The sequence below is a fragment of the Aspergillus piperis genome, assembly GCF_003184755.1.
Source record: "Aspergillus piperis CBS 112811 unplaced genomic scaffold BO85scaffold_12, whole genome shotgun sequence".
In the NCBI taxonomy this organism is placed as follows: Eukaryota; Fungi; Ascomycota; class Eurotiomycetes; order Eurotiales; family Aspergillaceae; genus Aspergillus; species Aspergillus piperis.
Genome location: NW_020291602.1, coordinates 744125 through 760095, shown reverse-complemented (window position 1 = coordinate 760095; position 15971 = coordinate 744125). Strand labels below are relative to the sequence as shown.

Here is a 15971-nt window from a genome sequence, read left to right as displayed (position 1 = left end):
TTTTTTGCCTTTACCCTTTTTCACAGCACTCTCTAGGGTTATCAGGCTTCGCACTCTTTTCCTTCCTAATCTCCTTCCCTCTTTATCCCCTTTCATTCTTTCCTACTATTGCTCTTCCCTTCTTCGTAGGAAAGTTACCCCGCCAGATCACTTGCGCGGATAATTGACCGTGCTCTCCCACGTTCTTGCTACTACTACTATTAATTCCACCATCACCACCACAAGACTACCGCGTTCGGCCAAGAGACATGGCCATCCTCGACAAAGAAAACCGGCCCCGCGGCCTGCGAGTTCCATCCTTTGCTCGCAAAGGCTTCAAGCAGAAGTCCTCGGATTCTCTGCCGGACAAGGAGCCAGAGCCGGTACAGGCACCCGTGACGACGGTAATCCCACCGCGAACCGACTCGGTTCCTGATTATTCGGCTCCTGCTCCGCTGCCTGCCGCCGTGCAGCCACCATCATCCGCATTTAACGCCCCTATCCATCATCAAGATAACCTCCCACAATCTGCTCCGCCAGCAGCTAACTACACCCCCGCTCCTCGCGCTTATCAGGCCTATCGTCCTCCTGCTGCTTCGGAGCCTATGCAAAGCCCTCCGGCGAGGAAGGAAGTTCCCGTACCTGCCATCCAACGGCAAGATGCCGAAGAGCCTTTGGAGGACTTCATCCCAGAACCCGAGCCGGAATTGGACGACACTGGCGCGCCTATCGAGCCTGTGTCCAGTGAAGAAAACAATGGCCCGTGGACGCCTCCTGATATTGAGCCTGTTGCGGCGCCGCTGAACAAATTGCACTTTGCCTGCTACCAGGACCATCAGTCCATGCCCCCCGCCAACAATGTCTGGCATGCTGTTCCCTGCATGACCTGCCAGAAGTTCGACCGCGATGTTCGATACCGGTGTGTCTTCTGCTGCTTGCGCATCTGTACCGGCTGTTTCCAGACCCTGCAGACGATCCCACGTCGCTCGTTGGCGCAGCTAATGGAGTCCATTCCTGCGGCCAAAGCCTGAGGCCATTGCATCCTGCTTCTTGATGTTACTTCTCCCGCTTTTCACTCTTCTACTTGAGCATGGAAACGGTGCTGTTTCTTTTCATTCTGCCACTCCTCTGGCAATTCCTGAATCCCGGTGGCTGCTCCGAGCACTGCAGCAGTCGTCACCGGTGTACGTTTGATGGCTCATGGCGCATTGACTGATACCACTGAATTTTCTTTCTTATCAACTGCTTGGCGATGTTGCGTCCATCGTCTGTCTCTCAGCCCTCGGCTTTTCCTTCTCCGTCCACTATATATGCGATCCCGATCCTGGCGATCGGGCCTGAATGGTACCTTATGTAATGTTAGGCATATGTTCTGCATGATATGATAATTATAGCTAGTCTAATTCTTCACAACCAATGATTGAGATAGAAATGTGTTACATACACTCACATGGGTGGTTTCATAGCACGCCGGTCTCCATTAGTATAAGTAGGCAAAGTCGTTAGTCATGATCCTCCTCCGTCACGCCGGGACATCCTTGCATCTCAGCGGTCTCGTAGCGGTATTTGCACCAGAAGCAGTAGTGGTGTTTTTCGCGGAGATATTGAACCAGCCGGCCCAGTCGCTCGCCTGGCTCCAGCGCATTGAATTCCTCTAGTTCCGGATCTTCTTCCTCAAGCTCTTGTTCGAGAATGGAGGACATCTCTCGACGGCCTCCGAGGGCCTCATGGTCCTCGGGATCGAGCGTTGAGTCTTCATACCCGGGCAATCGTGGGTTCGGGAAAAAGGATGACGGCAGTGATGTCTGCAACATGTGGCGCGTCTGTACGGCGCGCTCCTTTTCTTGCCGCTCGCGCACCAAGCCCCGGTAGAGTATGTTGATCTGAAGTGTTGGTTTGACGGGCCTCTTGGCTTTCTTTGTAGTGGAGGCGGGGGTATCTGTCTGCGATTCTTCGCCGTCCACATCCGGTGTCGCATGCGACTCTTGCTCCTCTTTCTCTTCTCCGTTGGTCTCGGTTGATGATGGTCCTATTTCCACTTCGCCCTCGGCCTCCGCATCTAAGCGTTCAGCCACCTTCTGCGCCGCATGAAACTGAGCTTCAAGCCGTCGTGTCTCGCGCTCCAACCGGACGCGGTCGCGGTAATCGCCCTCTTCTTGCTTGACCTTCTTGGTTACTTCGGCGGCTTCTTCGAGGAACTTCCGCTTTCGCTCCGAGTCGAGACCGATTCCCCCTCGGTCCTCCTTGAAGATGAGATTGAGGGGTTCGGACCGGATTCGATGCTCGGGATCCTTGGTGTCCTTCTCACTATCTTGCGGCGACGCGGCAGGTTTTCCGAGTACTTGGCCCGGCTTGAATCCCAGCTTGGCCATCATCTGAAACCCTTTGTTGGAAGGGTCAAGCGTGCTGGTTGATAAGGCGGCATCGCGGCGGGCAGCTTCTTGAGCGGCGCGTTCGGCTTTGGATGGGACTTTGGCTCGCGCTTCGGCCTGCGATTGAGGGGGAAGGGTTAGTTAGCTGGAGCTGGAGCTGGAGCTGGAGCTGGAAAAGATATGCGCTAAAAGCCTACCTCCCGTTGCTGGCGCTTCTTCTTTTGCGCAAAGGTTTCCTTCTGCTGGGGCTCTTCGATGATCATGGACATGTAGTCCTCTTCTTCGTCGTCTTCATCGGGTCGCCCGCGTGCGGGGGACTCGGAGTGAGGGGGAAGGGGAGGTGCCATTGCGGACGGGCCTGAGCGTGCGTCGGAGGTAGAAGTAGAGCCGAAACTATGGATATTGGAGAGGGATATAATAGAGGAGAGTTATAGGGAGTCGAATGCAACTTTGGGATTGGGTTGTTAATTCGGGTCCATCTGAGGGACAATGTTGGTAAAGATGAACCGCGACGGGAAAAAAACCACGAGGATTTGCGGGGATTTCGTCACATGCGGAGGCGCGGATTTTCCCCCTCCGGATTATTTACTTCCATCTCTCTTTCTCACTTCTCTCTCTCTCTCTCTTCTCTCTCGTCCACTTTAACCCGATTGAGTTCACTTTATCACACTTGAAGAATAATGTCAATCATGCCCCTAATTCAAGGGTCCTGCTCAGCCCAGCCAAGGTCATTAGCTTCAATCCTTCAGTTGGCCCGTCAGGCCCCCGATTGACCAGCGGGACAACTGCCCAATCCCTAAGTACTGACCCCTTAACAGCGCAATGGCACCAGTCCTCTGCCAATTCACGTCATCTGCACAGCCTAGCTGCAGATTAGGTTTGACCCTCTTCTCAGTTGCGGACTAGCCCCCACAGAGTGTTTCTCCCTTCGACTGTGGCTCGGAACGTGGGGGCGGGTTCCAAGTTCTTATGCCCAGAGTTAGTTGGCTGGCCTTGCTCATCTGGATGGCCAATACACTTCCCATACAAAAGGATCCGTGGTGTTGGCAGGATTCTCCTCATTTCGCCATGTCGAATCATCGCATGCGGAAGGAGGGCGCCTTGCCTGGCAACGTTTTCTCCACATCTGCGACCCTATTGTTCAGATTAGACCCTGGCGCCATTCCCGCGAAATCTGCTCCTGCCGGGGTTGCTTTATATTTAATGCCTGGGGTGTTCTTTCGTTGATCGGAGCATGATATCTTGGGTTACAGTTCTCTCATTCGATTTAGAGCGTCCGTAGCCCCACGGCTCGTTGCACAACATAAAATGATTCTCTTTCATTTGGCACCGTTCTTCTTCCTGTTTGGTCTAGTAGTATCTTCTCAGAACCCTACAGTCGACCTTGGCTACACAAAGTACAAAGGCAAATCTCTACCCAATGGTATTAGTCAGTGGCTGGGAATACGCTACGCCGCTGCACCTACTGGATCTCTACGGTTTTCTGCGCCTCAGGATCCTGACTCGGTAGAGGGGGTCCAAGATGCATTCAAGGTATGATGCTTCCTACAATAGGTTGGAAAATGTATTGCGAGTCTGTGCTAATGCCTAGGGCGCAGCATGGCCCCCGGTGTGTTCCCACCAGCCAATATCCCACTCCCGCAGGCACGTCTGAAGATTGTCTCTTTCTCGATGTGTACGCACCCAGCTCAGTGAAAGATATTACGAGACTGCCCGTTTTTGTTTGGATCCAAGGGGGTGGCTTTAATGCCAACGCCAGCCCCAACTTCAATGGAACAGGATTGATTGAAGCGGCCAACATGTCCATGGTTGTGGTCACCTTCAATTATCGAGTCGGTCCGTACGGCTTCCTCTCTGGATCCGAGGTGCTGCAGGGAGGAAGTGTGAACAATGGCCTGAAGGATCAGATTAAGGTCCTGGAGTGGGTACAAGAACATATCAGCAAGGTATGCGAACACTCGAAGAAGCCATCTGACTACTGCTAACCGCAACCGCAACCGCAGTTTGGAGGTGATCCCAGCCACGTTGTCATCGGCGGCAGCAGCGCAGGCGCAGCGTCCATTACTCTCCATCTTTCAGCATACGGCGGCAAAGACGAGGGACTCTTCCACGCTGCTGCCGCAGAATCCCAAAGCTTCGCCCCCATGTTGACCGTCAACCAAAGCCAATTCGCCTATAACAACCTGGTCATCCGCACCGGCTGCGCAAGCGATCCAGACACTCTCGCCTGCCTCCGCCGACTAAACACCACAGAACTGCAGCGCGTCAACATCAACACACCCTTACCCACCGCCCAACAAGCACCTCTCTACATGTACGGCCCCGTCGTCGATGGCTCCCTCATCCCAGACTACACATACCGACTCTTCCAACAAGGCAAATTCATCAAAGTCCCCGTAATCTTCGGCGACGACACCAATGAAGGAACGATCTTCGTTCCCAAAACAACATCCACCGTCGGCGAAGCTGACACCTTCATCCAAGACCAATTCCCCAACATCAACTTCACCCACCTAACCAAGCTGAACAACTGGTACCTCAACGAAAACCAAACCCGCGAGTTCCCCAAATCCTCACCCTACTGGCGCCCCGCTAGCACTGCGTACGGTGAAATTAGATACATCTGTCCGGGGATCTACATGTCCTCTGTGTTCTCGGGCGCTGGTGTCAACAGCTGGAACTATCATTATGCCGTGCAGGACCCCGCCGCGGAGGCCTCAGGCAGAGGTGTCAGTCATACCGTGGAAGAGAATGTCATCTGGGGCCCGCAGTATGTGAGCGGCACGCCGCCGGCGTCGTATTCCACTACGAATGCGGGGATTGTGCCGGTCATGCAGGGCTACTGGACGAGTTTCATTAGGGTTTTTGATCCGAATCCGCTAAGGTACCCAGGGAGCCCGGAGTGGGAGACGTGGAATAATGGGCATGGAGCAGATTATCGGAGGATATTTTTGCGCACGAATGAGACGAGGATGGAGACGGTGTCGGAGGAGCAGAGAGAGAGGTGCGATTATTGGAGTAGTGTTGGGCCGGACTTGTCGCAGTGATTACATTGTCTTCGATTGTTAATTTGGGTGGTGAAGTTGCTGGTCTAGTATATATATAGTATTAGTGTAAATTATACGTGTATTAAATAGATGCGGAAAGATGATATTGTATAAATCAAAACATTCTTTTTTAGCTGCCATTCCACGATCATCATTCCCAATGATCAAACCAAGTAACTATAATCACGAATATATACATCTATATCAACTAGCTTCATCAGAATTACCAAAAAACCTGCCCGGCACACGCAGCTAGACCGAGCAGACTCGTCGACATGGACCCATGTGTTGAAGAATAATGCAACAAAAGAAAGAGAAGAAAAGGCGAAACAAGTGAGAAACGCTGCTTTCCCACATAGAGCAGTGAACAATTGATTGATGATTATGATTATCATAATCACCGCTTGCCCTGCCGCAATCTTTTCTCCCGTTCGTAAGCATTCGCCTCGCGACCCTCCTCGTTCTGCACCTCCGCCACAAGTCGCTTGTACTTGCGCTCGTACTCGGCATCGCGCTCCTTCTTCTCGCGGAGCTTCTCGCGCGCAATGAAGTTGGCATCCTTGCGAAGCTCGCGCATCGCTCCCTTGCGCTCGCGCTTGTATTCCGCCTTGAGGCGGTTGCTCTCGGCGCGCTCGCGGTCCGGGTCGTAGTGCTTGTCCGGGTTGAAGGACTCTTCGAACTTGGGGATGGCGGTTTTGATGGCCAGGGGCCGGTGGTTGTGCAGGAGGAGGGGTCGACGGGCGAGTTTAGCTTGGGATAGTTGGGTGGTAACCTTGTCCAGGGTGGATTGGATGGTGTCCCGCACTTGAGTGGGAATGAGTTTCTTGTTGCCCTTAAGGCTGCTGCGAAGGTGGTTGAGGACGTTCTGGACTGGAGTGAAGATCTCGGTGTAGGCGGATTTGCCGGTCCAGAGGTCGGAGGCGGTGCCGAGGAGGGTGACGAGGGTGGTGAGCAGGGATAGCTTGAGCTCTTCGGGGTTGGAGGGGGATTGGTCGGTCGTGTCCCAGAAGCGGAGCTTGCGGGAGGGAATGGTGGTCGTAGAGGAAGAGAGGTTCAGGCGCAAGGAGGTTTGGGGGCTCCGGAGGGGGAAGGATCCGAGACTCTCGCTGGGCTCTTTCGGGCTGAGGTGGCACAGCATGTTGAGGGTGTAGTTGATGAACTCCGGCATGTAGCGCTTAGAGATGGACTGGTATTGCAGGAGTAGGCTGGCTGCGTAGGTGCCGGCGGACGCATCGGCGAGAGAGTTGACGATGCCCTGGCCCAGGTAGCGCGAAATGCAGAGGTGTGCCGGGGTTGCGATGGCGTGGAAGTGATCGGAGGTTGGGAAGGTGGTGGCAATGCCGGTGAGGATGACAAGGTCACCAGCACGGAGATTGAGCGGACGCTCCGTGGCAATCTGGCGGAGCTGAGCGCGATAGGCCTGGCAGACGGTGTCAGGGTGAGTCTTCGCCAGGGAGTGGATGTGACGGAGGATGTTTTCCACAATGGCGAACGGAGGATGTTCTGGTAGATCGGCCATGTAGGCAACGTGCTCGACGAGGATGCCTGCGAATCGGCCGAGCTTCATCTTGTTGTCGGGGTGAAGACGGGGATGGTGCAGGGCACGAATCCGCTGGATGACGACAGGGAGGTCCTGCATGGACACATCTTTGATGATCTCCAGGAACTCGTCATGACTGCCGGGGCAGGGGTATGTGTATGCCAGGCCGTCAGTGGGCTCTTCGGTGCCGTTGGGAGCAGTTGAGGCATCGCCGGACTTGCTATCAGGGAGCGTAAAGCCGTTGATCAACTCGTCCTCCTGGTCATCCTCAGGCTCCTCTTCGGACTCCTCTGCGGAATCCATCTCCAGATCGTTTTCATCGAAGGAGAGACTGGCATTGGACCTCGTTTCCACAAGGTCGTCGTCGATGATAAAATCGTCTTCATCTTCAACTCCCAATTCGGGACGAGTGCTCGTCTCGGCCGTGGGCTGTTGCAAACCGAAAGCTTTAGCATCGTCCGGTAACGACTCCTCATCGTCATCCTCACTGCCTCCTTCCTCGTCACTTTCCTCTTCATCCTCCTCTTCGTCCTCGCTTGACTCCTCACCGCGCATTCGTCGGACACGCTCTTCTTCCAGTTTCTTCAACCGCTCCGCCTCTTCCGCTGCCTTCTCCTCTGCCGTCTTCGTCCGGTCCGTCGGTTGAGACCTCTTATCGAAAGTGAGCTGCTTCAGGCGCTGGTCATACTCCTGCTCGGTCTCGTTCTGTGACTTTCCGGCCAGCAGTGCCGCACGAGCGGGGTCCATCGAGGCGAAATCGTCCTTTGGAGGCTCCGGTTTCGGGGGAGGCTTCACGCCTCTCAGCATATCGAAGAGATCGGGAAGACCTTTGTCGAGTTCCTCTCGGAGATCGTCGTCGTCTTCCTTGGCTTTCTGGCGCTCGGCTTTGTAGAACTTGGATTTGGCGATGACTTCTTTCATTACTTCGTGCTTCGACTTTTTGCGCCCTGGCTGCTCTTCCCCTTCCTCATCGTCAAACACGATATCATCGTCTAGATCCTCCTCATCGGCAAACTCTCGCTTCCTCTTGCGAGGCAGTTCCGAATCCGATTCTTCGTCCATGTCCAAATCGCCTTCGCGGAAGTCATCTCCGGGCATGCCTTCTCCAAATGACAGAGACTGGCCTTGATGTGTGAGTTGGAATTCTTCGTCGTCATCCTCCAGGTTGAACATCGACTCCTTGCGCAGTTTCTTCTGACTCTCACGGGCGAATCGCTCGGCAGCCCTCTCTTCGGGGGTCATTGTCGGATCATCCTCACCGAACCGGCGATCGAGGATTCCACCAACTTTGTTCTTGCGGTCCATTTCGCGCAAAAGAGTATGACGTCTCTGTATAGGAAGTACCCCGTCAGTGACACCCCACGTCGAAGGGTTCCCAGCCTAGCTCACCTTTTCTTCACCAAGAGACTTGGTCACACCGGGCCTCGCATGGCCAAGCTTCGACTTAGGCCCGACATCGCGCGTGGTCACATCGAACTTGGGGCGCGAAGTGGCCTTGATCTCGAACGGGTTGAAACGATCGCGAATGGCCTGCAGAGCGGATTCCCGCTTCATGCGATTCTGCGCGGACACACCAGTCTTCGCATTCTGACGCTTTTGTTTCTTGGACTGCTGAGGACCCAAGACTCCGCCCTCGCGGAGGGAGGCCTTGAGCTGTTTGAGCTGCGAAGGCGGCATGGCTGCGTGTTGAACGTCGATAAACAGCAGAAAGCGATGCTTGGGATCTCCACTGAATTTTTTGGCCGAAGAAAAAGTGGGCTTACCGCCTCGGTGGGTCAGGTTCTGCCGGCACTATTGGGGCTGCCGCGTGACTCCCCGCTTTTCCTCCGCTGCTGGACTTGCAACTATTATCTCATCGGCTGCCAGAATTGTCGAGATAAACCATGGGGTCTCATATGAGTGATCGTGTTGTGTGGGTGTGTCTGGGTATGTTCGTCGATCTTAATATGGATGTCTTTTAGCAAGAACTAACTGTGTCCAGGCGTCTCGCTGTTCTTCGCCGTGCGCGGGATTGTCACGGACCTCCGCCGAGTGCGCGAACTGACTGAAATCAAACATGTTGAGAAGGAGGATAAGATGATCAGTGAGGGGACGGAGGATGGTCCGTCGGTGTGCACTTTAGCGATGTATACGCTGGCTAATCTATCAGTACAGCATTGAACTTAGACACCTTGCTGAAGCTCTCCGATAGCACCAGCTATGATCTCCGTGCAGCGTATGACCGGCATCGGATGTATGCAATAGCGACCAGCTAATATAGGATTACAGGGCTCTGCGCATTATCGCTGAACGATCCACCAAGGGCGAGACACGAGACCTGCTTCTCAGAGACCTTGCAACCAGGAACAAACAACGGCGGGGCAAAGCACTGACTGCCATGCACTTTCTTGTTTCTAACCGCGCTCGTATGCATCAACTACCTAGATTGCCTTACTATGAGCTCACATTATTCTAATGAGTCTGTGCAGTCTCACGAACCTCCGTATGCAGCCGATTGAAAGACCCAGCCACCTACAACGCACTCATTGACTGCCTGTGCATCTTGACCGACGAACACGTCGAAGAAACAACAAACACAATCTCCCCCATCCTGCCAAAGACAAGACCTCCTGGTGAGAAGAAGGCACTTAGTATTTTGAATATCATCCTGCAAGAGAATGTACCCGCCGCATTAGAAGCCGGCATCGTGAGCCGCTGGCTAGTCAACTACCCGTTCCCGTGCGCCCTATCGGAGCCCTCCCGAAGACAGGATGTGGTGCTTCTTATGAAGACTTGGTGGATGGATGATACCGTGATGAGTGCTATCTTCGGTACCTTGTCTTCCCATCCCGAGGGAGCCAAGCAGCTGCGCAAGTACGGGTTGATGGGCAGCTTGATGGAAGAGAATGATCAGGATGACTACGATAGTGATGTGTGGATGGTTGATGGGGAAGATACGGCCGGGACTAGACGAGTTCCAGGGCGGCGTCTTCGCACCGCTGAAGAACAAGCCGTTAGACGTCGCAGACGGGAAGCCATGGTTTTGAGCGATGGAGGACGCCCATTGGGAAACGATGACATTATACAGTTGCCTGTTTCCGAATCATGAACGATGGGCTACATGGATGAGGGATCGATTAGCGATGATGGTTGCTTTGCATGTTCTTTATGATACCCTTGGTTTCGAGTATGAAAGTCGCCGTATGTGATGATGACGAGTACTATAGCTTAATATACAGTAAATATAAATCTACAAACCCATCCATGCGCTCTTCGCCACATGGTCTGCCTTCTTGCGGCTACTCTTTACCATACCCAGTGCCTTGAGTTCCGACAAAGCGCGGTAAAACAGGGCCATGGTAGTGCGTTCATCACAGGAATCGCCCTGTTCGCTTTCAAATACCGCATAGAATGCCTGCCAAAGGTCATAAACATTGACCAGTGACCCGGACTCCAGATACAGTTGATACAGAATAGACGTGGCGGGCTGATTCGCGGACACCCTAGCAGCAGCCTCGGGTTTCTCCGGGGAGTCTGAGATGAGGTAATCGAATGGATTAGACAAGGCTCGTTCCACTGCGAAGCGTGGCCGTGGCGAGAAGATCTCTTTCAGAGGGTTTCTCATGTCAAAGAGGAAGATCTCATGCAGGACGAGATCTTGCGGGTTCTCGAGAGTTTGCTCGAAATATGTTTCGAGCAGGGCGTGGAAACGGTCGATGATTTGGGTATACTCAACGTGCTCTTGGGGCAGCTTTGCTTTGCCTTTGCTGAGCTTCACCCGCTGCTGGACAACGGTTGTGGCGACGACGGAATGACGCTTGTCATAGGCGGTGCGAAGGGGTTCGGTGCCTTGATACAATTGTATTAAGGCGTCGAATTCGGTTTTGACCTGCTGTAGCTCGGGACGGTCTGCTAATGTACTAGGCAGGATATTTAGTACTTCCAGGAGGGTGGTGGAATCTAGTGTCTTTGCGGATTGGAGGATGTCGGTCACCAATTGCGAGTCTTGGAGCTCTCCTGATAGTGCACGGATTGAGAGTTCTGATATGCTAGTCTTCTTGACGAGGCTGAGTTTCTTCAGTAGCAGGTGCGTCAGTTTGACGCACTGAAAGAGATCGCGCATCTTCTGCTGTCCGTCTTTCAAGTGCTGCAGACATTGCTGAAAGAGAAATTCATCGTTTTCGAGCAAGTCACGCACTTGCTTGGCCGAGCCTTGCTCAATCAATTCTTCGCAATAACTGTTACGAGTTTAGTATAGCGAATCATGATGAAGAGCAACTGACTTACAATCGGAAAGAAGGAAGATTCCGGATCGCCTCGCACACAAGACCCTGTCGCATGCTCGGAACCACCTCGTCTGCAAGGAGCACCGCCAACGGGTTTGCGAAGAAATGTGACATGTACGCGTACTACAGGTGTAAGCTAAATGGGTTGACACACGATCAGATTGAACATACCTTAACCGTTCGACTGAAGGCCTCCGGCGTCTGGAAGGAATCGTTGGATTTCTCGAACAAAACATTCGTGATGTTCCTTCCCAGCCATATCTTCCCATCCTGTTCTGCTTGTAACCTCCCATAGATGCGGTCAACGCAGTTGCTCGCTTCATGTATTTCGAAATATCTTCCCCGTAATAAGGCGACAGTTGACCGCGGCAGTCTCCCCTCAAAGAGTTCCACGGACGTCGAGATGCCGAACAAGAGTGTGAATGGTATCCGATCAAGCCAGGAGCTGGACAATCAGCCGCAGTGCCACACAATTCGGGGATGGACTCACCTGAGTAGAGACAAGAGATCCGTAAGAATGCCCGGATCGAAGGCTTCACTGTCTCGAAATGCAAGAACCAGCTTCTTTATGCCTTTCCGCTTCACATAGTCGCCCAGCAAGTCAAGATCGTAACCGAGGAGTCTAGGGCCCTGTTTTGGCATTTAGCGCATGCCCTGTTGTGTTGTTGGACTGTACATAGTCACCTCTCGGTCTGTAAGGAAAGATTGATAGCCATCGTTCCCCTCCGTGTTTGTGATAGCAAACCGGATAATGTTCTTGAGGGTCGTTTTGAGGTTAGGCGCATCACCGGATTCCAGCACAATAGCTCCACCGTCTCCCGCCGTGGTGAATTGGTCGTTGAGTCTGGCCAGCAAGCGAGCCAGCGATGAGACATTGGAACCCACGGTCACTAATGCCGCCGGGATACAGCCATCGTACCTGCAATTGTCAGGACATGCAGTCAATCCTTGGGAGCGAGTATGCGCGCTTACGTTTGAGGAGAAGTCGAGCGGACAAAGGACGAAACATTGGAAAGGACCTCGGAGTCGACATCATCTAGAATTTCCTAGCCCAGATATTAGTCATGTACCACTATAATCTCTTCCAACTATACATCACTGACCTGAATCTTTGCCTCCTGGGTTGACCATAGTTGCTGGTATGTTTTATACCGCGCTTCGACGGACTGCTCGTCCTCCTCGCCGTTGAGGAGTGGTACGAAGGGATGTGCTTTCGATCCGTCTTGTTCTTCTTCCTTCTTCGGAGCTACCTTGCGCCGTTTCGAGGGACGTTCCCCTGAGGATTTGCTTTGATCGGCGGGCGTGTAGATATACACACCCTTGGGTCCGTAAGTACGGGTTCGCGACAAGGGCATTGAGGGAGCGGTACCTGATTGTTGGTGCCATCTTTGGGCGCATTGGCTGCCTCCACCTCTAACGAGCCGAGATCCATGATGACCAGTGTCTAGCACAAGGAGCAATGGAGCTTATTGAAAGGGACTGCTTGCGGGCTAAAAAGAAGCATGGGACGAGTTGATTCATGGAGTGACTTTCTTTGCGGCGATCGAGCTCGCGGTGGCGCTAGTCCCGATCGGGATGAAATGGTTTTCCGCCGCGGAGCTGCCATTCTTATTCTTCTTCTCCATCATCTTCCTGCAATTCTCGCTTTCGTGTGCTTTCTTACAGCTGTCGGTCGGTGTTATTTTGCATATTCATACAACCTTGTTCCATGATTTAATCGCCCATACTTGATGCTCCGCCAGGCTGTCCGAGGAGCTCGTTGGTATCAGCATGTGGCCCGCGGAAGTCCGTTCTTCCCGCGAGCATTCGCCGCTGTAGCGCCACGCTCCATACATTATGGCGGTCCCAAAGACAAGATAAATTTCTACGAGCAGGATACTCGTAAGAGCAAGACACGGAGGAAGGTCGATCCGGAAGCAGAGGGACGCGCCGAGCAGGAAGACGCCGAGAAGGAACTCGCCCGCCTGACCCAGGAGTTGGAAGAGCTGAAGGAAGGCCCGTTTGGTCCAAACAGTCAATTCATTCGAGAATTACCCGAAGAGGATAGGGCTATTGCGCTGGAAGCACTCCGGAAATATGAGGAGGATGAGGCGGCTGGGGCAGCCGATGTCAGTATCAAGGATCTCTACGAGAAAGAGCTCGACGGTCTCTTGAAGAACGAATTCGAAACCCTGGTCAAGGAAGAGGAGAACTGGCAGTCTGACGAGGAGGGTGATTCGCGTACACTGGTTGTGCGGCGCCCATACGAAGTGGAATTGGAGAACTCAGACCTGCAGCCGTATGCCGACAAGTTGAACAAATGCCTTCGACGGATTGCAAGCGGCGACTCTAGCGTGCGCTGGGAACAGGAACTGTGGAGGTGGTATCGCCGATGCAAACAGGTCGTTCCAGGATTTGTGGAGTCCTTGTCTGAGGAGACGCTGACTCTCCTGTGGGATACCCTGGCCCTGAAAAAGTCCGCCAAACCCCAGGAAACCGCACGGGCACGCACACTGGCTGAAGACTCGCTATCAGCTGGCCTCACCCTTTCCACGCCTCGTATTCTCTCTTACATCGAAACACTCCATGAATGCGGGGATACTCAAGTGGCATTAGAGAAATGGGAAGCATATCAGGCTGAGCTCAGCCAACGGAAAGAGGACCTGGAGGCATACTGGAAATTAGGAGTCCGGCTATTTGCAGCAGAAAATGATCCTCAGCGCGCACAAGATATTGCGCTGGCCTTTTTAGCAAACGACAAGTCACGGCAACCACGCATTCTGATTCCAGTCATTACAGCCTGGGGCAAACAGTCTGGGAAGGAAGCGGAAGTCAAAGCATGGGCGATGTACCTGCAGCTCAAGGCATTCCTAGAACGGAAGATGACGATGGACGACTATGACCAAGTCAGCATTGGCTTGCTCAAAGCCGGCCGGCCGAGCCTTGCCATCGCCGTATTCAAAGACATGATGGTAACCAACAGCGATCCCCGACACGACTCAACCTCTCTCTACAAGGCCGCCGTCGGCTTAGCAGGCAACCTGCAAGCGTCCAGCATCTCCGAACAAGACGTGAACAAGGTCTCCCTTTCGACCCTGACCGTCCTGCCACGGAAGTTCCAGAACCGCTTCTTCTACGCCAGCTGGATGAAGAAACTGATTGGCATGGGCGAGGTCGACTCCGCCGCCATGGTCATCGAGCTGATGTACGAACGTGGCGTCAAGCCAGATGCAAAGCATCTCAACGGAGTCATTGCCGCCTGGCTACGCGACGGCAGCAGCACCTCGCGCGAGAAAGCCGAACGCCTCGGATGGGCCATGGTCCAGCAGCGAATCGACCAAGTCTGGGCGCGCACTTCCACCGAGAAAGCCCCCCAACTCGACGTAAACCAAGAAAGCGCAGAGGACGTCCGATTGCCCGAGTTCATGAAACGGCCCATGCCAGCCGCTACGATCGAGACCTTCTCCATCCTCCTCCTCCACTACACACGGCGCAGCGACGACGACATGATCAAATACCTCGTCAAATGTCTCGGCGACGGCCGCATCCACCCGAACTCCTACTTTATGAACCACCTCCTCTACGCCGAGCTCCGCAAACAAGACATCGGCTCCCTCTGGAACAAATACCAATCCCTATCCGCCATTACACAACCCGACCTCGAAACCTACGCCTGCCTCTGGGACTGCGGCAAGCTACAATACGACCGCGGCCGAACCGCCTACGTAACTGACTTTCCCTCCGCGCGACATCTCTTCTCCGACATGATCCACTGGTTCACCAACCTCTCCGCGCGCGCACAAACCGCCACCCGCGTCGAATTCTCCAAGGAACTCTACGACCAAATTATCCGCTGCTTCTGTCTCTCCAAAGACCTCCCTGGCACGCTCATCGCCTTGTACACCATGCGCGCGCACTTTGGCTTCTTCCCTGACGACACCACGGCCCGTTTGATCGTGCTACAGGTCGCCCGGTTAGCAGGTGTTCCGGCTGAGACGCCCAAGCGCCGACTCCGGCGGTTGTCCAGTACACCGAAGAGCAAGGAGAATATCAGCCACGTGAATCGGCTCGTAGATATCCTCAGTGATCGGAAGCTCGGGGCGCTCGCGGCCCGTGGTCTGGAACTGAGTGATCTCGAGCAGCCCGAGCGCGAGCAGTATCAGTTGGAGGTTATGACGGAGTTGTTGCGCGTGGTGATGGGTCGGCGGGCGGCTGGAGGGGAGGGTCACGATGCGGTGGAAGAGGAGATTGCGAAGGTTGCTGAGGAGATGGGGGTTACGGGTGTGGATTTGGGGGTATCGCTGGGGGATGATTTGTTGTTGTAGGGGGGTGAGGTGTTTATGAGCATGGTTGGCGTTTGGCTGTCTCTTTGGCTTCTTGTCTAGGTTGCTGGTGTGGGTGTATATATAAAATGGTGATTTCTGGTGGTATACATGTAATATATTATAGTATCATGATAGAATCGGATGCCCTCTCTTCAATTTGGCTTCAGCCACGTTGTTCCCAAATGTCGGTAATACTAGTACTAGTACTACTACTATCAGGTAATATACTTGACCGAGAACTACTCTGTTATATGTCAGTGTCATGAACCCTCACTGGGTCGCAACACCAGTGGCACTTGATATTCCACCTTGATCACCCTACACACTACAGCCATCAACCCAATCTACTTAATAGCTGCTAGTATCACCAGTATCAGAAATAGATAAGGATATATATTGTGATCATAATACACCGCACCCATATAACCTAATTCAAACCTAGCAAAAAAAAGATGAAGATCAGA

The 15971-nt window shown here is 53.5% G+C and overlaps 7 protein-coding genes across 7 annotated transcripts in view; 4 read left to right on the top strand and 3 right to left on the bottom strand.

The window, feature by feature from the left end:
- BO85DRAFT_478926 (uncharacterized protein) overlaps nucleotides 1-1427 on the top strand; it is a 1482-nt gene extending 55 nt beyond the window's left edge. The window contains exon 1 of the mRNA XM_025662921.1: nucleotides 1-1427. This exon is cut by the window's left edge and continues 55 nt beyond it. Coding sequence (XP_025514506.1) covers nucleotides 249-1010 — 762 coding nt within the window. The 5' untranslated portion in view covers nucleotides 1-248 and the 3' untranslated portion in view covers nucleotides 1011-1427.
- A 54-nt stretch (nucleotides 1428-1481) lies between these two features.
- On the bottom strand, nucleotides 1482-2698 carry BO85DRAFT_439681 (putative G-patch domain protein; the record flags this gene model as incomplete). The annotated part of the gene is made up of 2 exons (XM_025658725.1): nucleotides 1482-2468; nucleotides 2549-2698. 2 exons carry the CDS (start codon nucleotides 2696-2698, stop codon nucleotides 1482-1484), a joined length of 1137 nt encoding a protein of 378 aa, XP_025514505.1.
- An 847-nt stretch (nucleotides 2699-3545) lies between these two features.
- BO85DRAFT_54036 (putative triacylglycerol lipase) lies at nucleotides 3546-5597 on the top strand. Its single transcript, XM_025665469.1, has 3 exons — nucleotides 3546-3884; nucleotides 3950-4297; nucleotides 4355-5597. Exons 1-3 carry the CDS (start codon nucleotides 3660-3662, stop codon nucleotides 5396-5398), a joined length of 1617 nt encoding a protein of 538 aa, XP_025514504.1. The 5' UTR covers nucleotides 3546-3659; the 3' UTR covers nucleotides 5399-5597.
- Nucleotides 5504-8631, bottom strand: BO85DRAFT_423611 (snoRNA-binding rRNA-processing protein NOP14). Its single transcript, XM_025658013.1, has 2 exons — nucleotides 8328-8631; nucleotides 5504-8267 (listed from the first exon to the last, which is right to left on the bottom strand). Exons 1-2 carry the CDS (start codon nucleotides 8613-8615, stop codon nucleotides 5796-5798), a joined length of 2760 nt encoding a protein of 919 aa, XP_025514503.1. The 5' UTR covers nucleotides 8616-8631; the 3' UTR covers nucleotides 5504-5795.
- Nucleotides 8632-8747: 116 nt separating this feature from the next.
- BO85DRAFT_478922 (uncharacterized protein) lies at nucleotides 8748-10210 on the top strand. Its single transcript, XM_025662920.1, has 5 exons — nucleotides 8748-8864; nucleotides 8920-9039; nucleotides 9093-9171; nucleotides 9207-9343; nucleotides 9407-10210. The coding sequence occupies exons 1-5, from the start codon at nucleotides 8822-8824 to the stop codon at nucleotides 10024-10026; spliced, it is 999 nt and encodes a 332-aa protein (XP_025514502.1). The 5' UTR covers nucleotides 8748-8821; the 3' UTR covers nucleotides 10027-10210.
- Nucleotides 9871-12686, bottom strand: BO85DRAFT_450606 (putative origin recognition complex subunit 3). Its single transcript, XM_025660418.1, has 8 exons — nucleotides 12573-12686; nucleotides 12307-12522; nucleotides 12176-12249; nucleotides 11888-12122; nucleotides 11694-11833; nucleotides 11375-11648; nucleotides 11205-11326; nucleotides 9871-11155 (listed from the first exon to the last, which is right to left on the bottom strand). The coding sequence occupies exons 1-8, from the start codon at nucleotides 12633-12635 to the stop codon at nucleotides 10168-10170; spliced, it is 2112 nt and encodes a 703-aa protein (XP_025514501.1). The 5' UTR covers nucleotides 12636-12686; the 3' UTR covers nucleotides 9871-10167.
- A 159-nt stretch (nucleotides 12687-12845) lies between these two features.
- BO85DRAFT_450605 (pentatricopeptide repeat protein) lies at nucleotides 12846-15654 on the top strand. Its single transcript, XM_025660417.1, has one exon. It carries the CDS (start codon nucleotides 12934-12936, stop codon nucleotides 15505-15507), a length of 2574 nt encoding a protein of 857 aa, XP_025514500.1. The 5' UTR covers nucleotides 12846-12933; the 3' UTR covers nucleotides 15508-15654.
- The last annotated feature ends 317 nt before the right edge of the window (nucleotides 15655-15971 follow it).

Coding starts and splice junctions, on each gene's coding strand:
- BO85DRAFT_54036 (XM_025665469.1), top strand. CDS start 3,660: ATGATTCTCTTTCATTTGGCACCGTTCTTCTTCCTGTTTGGTCTAGTA. Junction 3,885..3,949: donor GGGTCCAAGATGCATTCAAG/GTATGATGCTTC, acceptor CCTAGGGCGCAG/CATGGCCCCCGGTGTGTTCC. Junction 4,298..4,354: donor TACAAGAACATATCAGCAAG/GTATGCGAACAC, acceptor CCGCAACCGCAG/TTTGGAGGTGATCCCAGCCA.
- BO85DRAFT_423611 (XM_025658013.1), bottom strand. CDS start 8,615: ATGCCGCCTTCGCAGCTCAAACAGCTCAAGGCCTCCCTCCGCGAGGGC. Junction 8,268..8,327: donor AGTCTCTTGGTGAAGAAAAG/GTGAGCTAGGCT, acceptor CTTCCTATACAG/AGACGTCATACTCTTTTGCG.
- BO85DRAFT_478922 (XM_025662920.1), top strand. CDS start 8,822: ATGGGGTCTCATATGAGTGATCGTGTTGTGTGGGTGTGTCTGG. Junction 9,040..9,092: donor CAGTGAGGGGACGGAGGATG/GTCCGTCGGTGT, acceptor CTATCAGTACAG/CATTGAACTTAGACACCTTG. Junction 9,172..9,206: donor GCGTATGACCGGCATCGGAT/GTATGCAATAGC, acceptor ATAGGATTACAG/GGCTCTGCGCATTATCGCTG.
- BO85DRAFT_450606 (XM_025660418.1), bottom strand. CDS start 12,635: ATGGATCTCGGCTCGTTAGAGGTGGAGGCAGCCAATGCGCCCAAAGAT. Junction 11,649..11,693: donor GATCTCTTGTCTCTACTCAG/GTGAGTCCATCC, acceptor CTGATTGTCCAG/CTCCTGGCTTGATCGGATAC. Junction 11,327..11,374: donor CCTTCAGTCGAACGGTTAAG/GTATGTTCAATC, acceptor TTACACCTGTAG/TACGCGTACATGTCACATTT.
- BO85DRAFT_450605 (XM_025660417.1), top strand. CDS start 12,934: ATGCTCCGCCAGGCTGTCCGAGGAGCTCGTTGGTATCAGCATGTGGCC.